Here is a 7840-nt window from a genome sequence, read left to right as displayed (position 1 = left end):
ACACAGTCAAAGGCTTTGGCATAGTCAAGAAAGCAGAAATAGATGTTTTTCTGGAACTCTCTTGCTTTTTCCATGATCCAGTGGATGTTGGCAATTTGATCTCTGGTTCCTCTGCCTTTTCTAAAACCAGCTGGAACATCAGGAAGTTCACGGTTCACGTATTGCTGAAGCCTTGCTTGGAGAATTTTGAGCATTACTTTACTAGCATGTGAGACGAGTGCAATTGTGCGGTAGTTTGAGCATTCTTTGGCATTGGGTATTTCTAGCTCTTGGTATTTGTCCACCTTTTGCTTCAGGGAATGAGTTGCTTTTGAATTCACAATACTCCTGCATAGAGGTAGTCTCGTTCCTTAAGGTCTCAGGTGACTTACTGGCTAGCCCCGCCCTCTGCCCCTCCCCTCAGTGTACTAAGTAAGTCACGCCCACTGGCTTTTTAGCCCTGGGCCAATTACCGCGCCCCATCCGGGTTCCTAGGACTGGGAACCGGGGCTCGTCACCAGGCAACCACTGGCCCACAGGCTTCTCGGCGGATTTTCAGTTCGCAGGTCCTCTCAACGGCTGCCAGCTGCGGGAGCCTAGTGCCCGGTCCCCCGTTGCCATAACAGCAGTATACAACGCCTCCTTCTCCCTTGTCCTCTACCAGACAGCTCTTCTCTCTCGGGGCCAGACCTCTCCACGACAGCTTCTGGTTGAGCAGAACCAGGGTCTGTGTCCCTTCTGCCAAAGAGGATTGAGTGGGAGGGTTGGAGCCTGCATGACCGGCTGGTGTCCAGGAAGGGACAGGGAAACGTGGGATGGAAGAGTTAGAAGAAAGGACTGGAGCAGGGGTCAGGGATGGAAAGGGAGGGAAGATGAGATGTCGGTAGGGGATTCTGGAGAAGAAGGTGGCTTCAGGCAGAAGTGGGAAGAACTGGCGAAAGGGGAGCCCAGGAAGCTGGACAACTAGCTGCTGGAGGAATTGGAGCCACTGAGAGGGGCAGAAAAGGTCGTGGGGGTCTGGGAAAGCATCCAAGGGGAAGGGATCCTTGGTGGGAAGTATAAAGTGGAGGTTGGGAGTCAAAATGCGATGTTCACAGGGATGAGGAAAGAAGCATGGCTGGCAAGAGATCTGGGGGGTGATAGGGTGATGGAAGGGGTACCCATTAATGGAGGTGAAGGAGGGAGCATTGGCTAACACCGTGATCATCTCTCTCAGGGCAAGGACCCAGCCTGATCTGACTCCAGAGCCTTCAGCAGGGAAGACAAATGTCAGATGAAGATGACCTGGAAGACTTTGAAACAGACCAGGATGATCTGGAAAGGGAAGATGATGAGAAGGAGACAGAGGAGTGGGAGGACTACAGGAAGGAGGGAGAGGAGTCCGAGGATGTGAGAACTTGGAAGCGGAGGGGTCTGGGGTTAGGGGCTGGGGTTGGGCTGGAAAGGCATGCCTGAGTCCACTTCCTCCTGCAGTGGATATCCACGCCCCTCACAGAGGACATGATGAAAGAAGGGCTTTCTCTGCTCTGCAAGACGGGTAATGGACTGGCTCATGCTTACGTCAAGCTGGAGATTAAAGACAGGTGTGTTTATGGCGGACCAGAAGCAGGCCAGCGTTGTGGGACCTAGTCTCCTTTCTCACCCTCCATCCTGGGTGTTTTGGCTGAGTTTGGATCTCTGTCATCCTGGGCCAGCTAGGAGGGAAGGATAGAGTCTACCTCTCAGGACACTGTGACCCCCTGCATCAGAGCTGGCCTGCGGCATTGGAGGCTGTAAGGGGATAGGGTGGGGTGGAGATTCCAGCTGGACTCCCTCACTTGTCCTCCAGAGTGCCGGTTCTCAGCCCTTCACAGACACGAGGTGCCTGCTTACGGCTGAGAACCCACCTACCTTCTCCTTCCCCTCCCCGACTCGCCCATCTGTCAGTCGCTCTTCTCTCCACTTTAAGCCATCTTCACGCTGCCCTCTGCTTTAGCACCTCTAACAGCCCTTGCTGGATTCTTAACCCTGAGCCAGCCTCTACTACCTCCTAGGGATCTGACAGACATCCACCTGTTGCGTTCCTACATCCATCTGCGCTACGTGGATGTTTCTGAAAACCACTTGACAGGCTTGTCCCCACTCAATCACCTCACCCACCTGCTCTGGCTCAAGGCCGATGGCAACCAGCTTCGGAGTGCCCGGCTGAACGAACTGCCCTACCTGCAGATTGCCAGCTTTGCCTACAACCAGATCACTGACACAGAGGGCATCTCTCATCCTCGTCTGGCCAGCCTGGATCTCAAAGGTGGGGCCTTAGGATGGGCCTCCCACAATTCCTTCCTCGCCTGGGGCCAATAGCAGTGGGCAGCATGGACCTTGGCTATGCGACATAGCAACCTACATTATTCACTCACTCATTCAGACACCCGTGGCAGTTCACAATGACAGTTCTATGTGCTGGAGATATAGGAGTGAACAAAACAAAGAAATTCCCTATTCTTGTATAGCTTACGTTCTAGTCGGGGAAGGCAGGCAATCATCGATGATCACAATATTTAATTTTATTTATTTTTTGGCTGCACCATGCAGCATTCAGAATCATAGTTCCCCAAGTAGGGATTGAACCAGTGCCCCTGAGTGGAAGTGTGGCGTCTTAACCACTGAACCACCAGGGAAGTCCCAACGATCACAATAAATAAGTAAATTTTTATAAAGCATGTTAAAAGGAGATAAGCGTTAAAAAAGAACAACAAAAAAAGGGAAAAGTACAATGGAAAAAATAGATCAGGGTAAAGGAAATGGGTGGGGGGAGGTGGAGATTTCAAACAAGTTGGCTAGGACAAATGTCATTGGGAAGTTGACACCTGAGTGAAGACTTGAAGGAGGAGAGGGAGTTTAGCTGTATGGATTGTGGGGCACCCCTCATTCATGCCTCAAAGACTTAGGTGGGCACATCCCTCAGGCCCTTGGGCCACCAGACCATCGCCCCGAGGCCCTGTGGGTGTTACATCTGGAGCTGGCCCTCCTCGTATCCACCTGGCATTAGAGAAGATGATGCAGAGGCTCTATTGCTGAAAACTCGGGGTGGCCCTCTGAACCCTTCACACCCTCCTTCTCCTCAGGGAACCGCATCCACATGGTGACAGGTTTGGATCCCCAAAAACTGATCAGCCTGCACACGCTGGAGCTTCGGGGGAACCAGCTGAATAGCACCCTGGGAATCAACCTCCCTAAGCTGAAGAACCTCTTCCTGGTAGCGCCCTGGGTCACAGGGTGGTGGGTGCTGGAAAGGGGGCACTGTCCTGGGGGCCAGGATACCAGCTTCTAGAAGGTGGTGGTTTAGTCACCAAGTTGTGTCTGACTCTTGCAGTTCTATAGACAGAGGAGTCCGCCAGGCTCCTCTGTCCATGGGATTTTCCAGGTAAGAATACTGGAGTGGGTTGCCATATCCTCCTCCAGGAGATATATCCTCCTTCCCGACCCAGGGATCAAACCCTTTTCTGCACTGCAGGTGGATTCTTTACCACTGAGTCACCAGGGAAGCCTGGCTTCTAGTGGACTCACCTACTAACTTCATCATCCTTATGATAATTGGCATTATTTCCAAACACCGAGCATTTGCTTGGTGCCCAATGCTGTGAGGATGCAAAATCCAAATAGACAAGGTGTTCACCAATTAACAGGGCTAATAGTACACAACGTGTGGATGACATAGAGACAGTTTGCTTTGATACAGGTTGGGACACCATGTGCATAACTGAGGTACAGGCATCAGGCTAAGGAGGCCACTTAGGTGTCTAGTCTTTTAATTTTGGGGGCGGGGGCTGGGCCACATGGCATGTGGATCTTAATTCCCCAAACTGGGCTTGAACCCATGTTTCCTGTGCTGGAAGTCTTAACCACTGGACCACCAGGGAAGGTCCTGTGTCTAGTCTTTTAAGCCCTTGAGCTTCTTCATTCCAAAATGCTGCTGAAGCCATGTCTCCTTGGTGGAGCAGTGAGGCTCTTGGGCTGGGAGGTAGTGGGGGTGGGTTGAAGCATTTTCTTCATCAGAGGTGGCTGTGGTGGGCTGGATAGTAGGGTTTACTGCTAACCTTTCTGTTGGTTGAAAGCTTCTCCTGGATTCTTTACTATCTACATGGAACTCTACTCACCTCCACTCCCCTTTCTCACCCTCTCTACCTCTTAGATTTGCTGTTTTGCAAATCTAAGTAAAGAATCTGCCTGCAATGCGGGAAACCTGGGTTTGATCCCTGGCTGGGAAGATCCCCTGGAGAAGGGCATGGCAACCCACTCCAGTATTCTTGCCTGGAGAATCTCATGAACAGAGGAGCCAGGTGGGCTACAGTCCATGGGGTCTCAAAGAGTTAGACACAACTGAGTGACTGGCATGTGCGTGTGCGCGCACACACACACATATATAATTCATTATTGGCTGTGCTGGGTCTTTATTGCTGTACTCCAGTTGCGGTGAGTAGGAGCTACTCTCTAATTGTGGTGCAAGGGCTTCTCATTGTGGTGGCTTCTCTTGTCGTGGAGCATAGACTCTAGGGTGCCTGGGCTCAGTCGTTGTGGTTCCCAGGCTCTAGAGCACAGACTCAGTAGCTGTGGCAGGTGGGCTTAGTTGTTCTGCAGCATGTGGGGTCTTCTCTGATCTATGTCTCCTGCACTGGCAGGCAGATTCTTTACCACTGAGCTACCAGGGAAGCCCTGCCACGTCTCTCTGATTTCTCTTCCTTTTCCCCCCTGCCCCCCTTTCCCAATCTATCTACTGTATCCTGGGTCTAGGCCCAGAACATGTTGAAGAAGGTGGAAGGCTTGGAGAACCTAAGCAATCTCACTACCTTGCATCTTCGAGACAACCAGATTGAGACTCTGAGTGGTTTCTCCAAGGAAATGAAATCATTGCAGTACCTCAACCTAAGGTATGCATCCCTCCAGGCCCACTTCGCCCCTACCCCTGGAGTCCTCTGGTCCTAGTCCCCCAGTTCCAGTCCTCTCACAGATTCTCCCCTCATCCTCCATCCTCATCCCTCCTCTCCTGACTGTCTTCTGCATCAGTCTTAATTGCATGCAGCACTTTGTAGCCCGAGACTCCTGAATCCTATTCATTCCACTCACATACTGAGAAGGTGCTATGTGCCAGGCCTTGTGCTGTGCTGGGAACCGTCTGAAGGAATCAGAGATGGTTCCTGTTCTCAAGGGACTCACAGTCTAGCTCCATCCCATATAAGTTTCTACTGCTCTTCTCCATCTCCTGGGCCCCAATTCCCCTTCCGATTTCCAGCCTCTCTTTTCCTGAGTCTCCCCTGTAAGGGATGGCCCCATACTGATTTCAAACACAAGGTGTGCTCAGATTTGAGGCAAGGGGAGTCATTAAAAGAATAGATGGAAAAAAAAAAAAAAGAATAGATGGAAAGGCACTGAGGATCAGGCGAGACTTTACTGCAGCAGCTCCTGTCTGATGGGGGATTTTATGTGTGTAATCTTTAAGCAAAGATGTAAGGAAATTGCCTGCTTAGTCACCAAGGCCAAATCCTCTTCGAGGATGGCAGTGGAAAGAGAGTCTCTGAATAAGGAGTGGTGGATGTACCTTGAAGCCCAGAGTCCTGCCCTGACTCCTGGAATTAGCTCTGCCATCTTGGTCTGTGCCACCTGTGCCATCTTGGTACAGTGGAGGGTGTATTGTTTGCCTGTCAATGGTATGCATGCTAAGCTGGTTTAGCTGAGACCCCATGGACTATGGTTTTCCAGGCTCCTCCGTCCATGGGATTTCCCAGGCAAGAATACTGAAGTGGGTTGCCATTTCCTTCTGCAGTTAATGATATAGATAGGGATAATGGACCTTCCTCAGTGGCTATTAACTAGGGGTATTTGGAAGTAAGTGTAGGACGGAGGGTTTGTCTCAGTGACTGGAAGGTGCCTCTGGGGCCAGAGACCTGAAAACAAGGACAGTCCAGCACACAGGGCATGTTACACTCCACACGAGAAGCACCGTGCATGGTTCAGCCCCTCCCTTGAGATAGGGCTGAAACATTTAAGCCTGATCTCACAAAACTGTGAGCCAAGAGCATGAACATAAACAGAGTACCATACAATGGGGGCTTCCCCATTGGCTCAGTGGTAAAGAATCTGCACAGGTTCGATACTGGGTCAGGAAGATCCCCTGGAGAAGGGCACGGCAATCCACTCCAGTATTCTTGGTGGGAAATCCCATGGATAGAGGAGACTGGTGGGCTATAGTTTATGGGGTCGCAAAGAGTCAGACACGACTGAGTGACTAACACACACTTGAGTTTCCTATAAAATGAAGCTGAGGTTAAGACCTACCCCTCAGGGTGATCGTGAAAATGTCTGTAGCTGAAACAGGGATGGTGGACCACTGAGGGGTGAATAGCTGAAGCCACTGAGCATGTATGCATGCACAGTACAATGAGGCGCTTTGGGGGGAAGCTTATTCTTTGGGCTTCTTCCTGTGGGAGCACCCAGACAGCACCGTCTCCATGAGCTTAGAGCCCAGTTTCTTCTCCGCTGGTTCTGGTCCCATCGTCTACCCTCTCTGATTAGACGGAAGCCTATCCTTGCAGGGAGATTCCTCCCTCGTCCCCAGCTACAAGACAGGGTTGAGACCTAGCTTTGCTGTTCCAGAAGGAGACACACGAGACATTACAGAATAGACCGTGGCACTGAGGGTTCCCCAGGGTGGAACAGACTGGAGCAGGGTTGCCTAGCACCTCTGTCTGCGGCAAATCCAGCCAGTCCATGGTGGCCATGTTTCTAGAGGAACCAGAGTCCCGTGGGAGATTCCCCCGCGAGGCCCCAGGCCTGGCAGCTGGCCTCTGACACCCACGTTCCTTGGTGAACCCCTCCTGCCTGCACCGGCAGGGGCAACATGGTGGCCGACCTGGGGGAGCTCGCCAAGCTGCGGGACCTACCCAGGCTGCGAGCCTTGGTGCTGCTGGACAACCCATGCACCGATGAGAACGACTACCGCCAGGAAGCCCTGGTGCAGATTGCTCATCTGGAGCGCCTGGACAAGGAATTCTATGAGGAGGAGGAGCGGGCTGAGGCCGATGAGATCCGGCAGAGGATGAAGGAGGAGCAGGAGCAGGAGGCTGAGGTCGAGCCTGAGTCAGAACTGGACCAGTCATCCACCTAGCAGTTCCCCTGGCCTCCAAAGACAGTAAGGAAGGGGGTGGGGAGGCAGGAAAACCGGCTGAGGAGCTGTTGTAGGGAGGAGTTGGCTGGGGAAGGCAGAGGCAAGAAGACTTGGGGAGACCTGGGTTAGGAGTCATGGGTGTCTCACGGGGAGGAGAAAGAACCAGAAGGGCCTGGGAGGAGCTGAGAGAGGCAGAGGTGATATATCAGAAAGCCTGAGGAGTAAGCCCCGAGAATGGGGCAGCAGGCAGAGATGAGGGTGTGGCTGGGCAACCACACCTGACGGAAAGGCTGGGTCAGGGGCTTTGGTGGGGTGGGTTGGAGGCAGCATCTGAGGACTGGGCCTAGGGAAGAAGGCGGGAGAGGAAAATCCTGCACTAAAGAGCCGAGGCTAAAAATGACAGGACAGGGGCAGAAGGCGGATAGGAGGGCAGAAGGAGGTGGAAAGAGACAGAGGCTGTGAGCCCAGGGAAGGGTGGCAGCTGGCACTTCAGTGGGGCAGAGGCGGGGTGTGCAGGTCGGGGGCGTGTGGGGGTGCGGGTGGCCAGAGGCTCGGCTTCTACCTTCTTCCTCCAGGCGATCGAGGGACGCTGGCCCCCAAAACTGAGAAGACCCCAGTCAGGGGGCGCCCCACACTTACACCCACCCTCATCCGGAGACAGAAGATGCCCACTTTTGTCCCAGACCTGGGAATTCATCACAGCGTACCGCCCAGGCTCCT

The 7840-nt window shown here is 52.8% G+C and overlaps 1 protein-coding gene across 1 annotated transcript; it reads left to right on the top strand.

Annotated features, from left to right (window-relative positions):
* The first annotated feature begins 492 nt into the window (after positions 1–492).
* LRRC23 (leucine rich repeat containing 23) lies at positions 493–7840 on the top strand. Its single transcript, XM_010844932.1, has 8 exons — positions 493–704; positions 1196–1368; positions 1453–1562; positions 2013–2266; positions 3084–3214; positions 4750–4886; positions 6847–7144; positions 7696–7840. The coding sequence occupies exons 2-7, from the start codon at positions 1246–1248 to the stop codon at positions 7118–7120; spliced, it is 1029 nt and encodes a 342-aa protein (XP_010843234.1). The 5' UTR covers positions 493–704; positions 1196–1245; the 3' UTR covers positions 7121–7144; positions 7696–7840.

Source organism: Bison bison, unplaced genomic scaffold (genome assembly GCF_000754665.1).
Source record: "Bison bison bison isolate TAMUID 2011002044 unplaced genomic scaffold, Bison_UMD1.0 scf7180017864213, whole genome shotgun sequence".
NCBI classification, from domain to species: domain Eukaryota; kingdom Metazoa; phylum Chordata; class Mammalia; order Artiodactyla; family Bovidae; genus Bison; species Bison bison.
The sequence above is the reverse complement of the archived record's forward strand: the minus strand, read 5'-3'. Positions and strand labels throughout refer to the sequence as shown.

Coding starts and splice junctions, on each gene's coding strand:
- LRRC23 (XM_010844932.1), top strand. CDS start 1,246: ATGTCAGATGAAGATGACCTGGAAGACTTTGAAACAGACCAGGATGAT. Junction 1,563..2,012: donor AAGCTGGAGATTAAAGACAG/GTGTGTTTATGG, acceptor ACTACCTCCTAG/GGATCTGACAGACATCCACC. Junction 3,215..4,749: donor AGCTGAAGAACCTCTTCCTG/GTAGCGCCCTGG, acceptor TCCTGGGTCTAG/GCCCAGAACATGTTGAAGAA.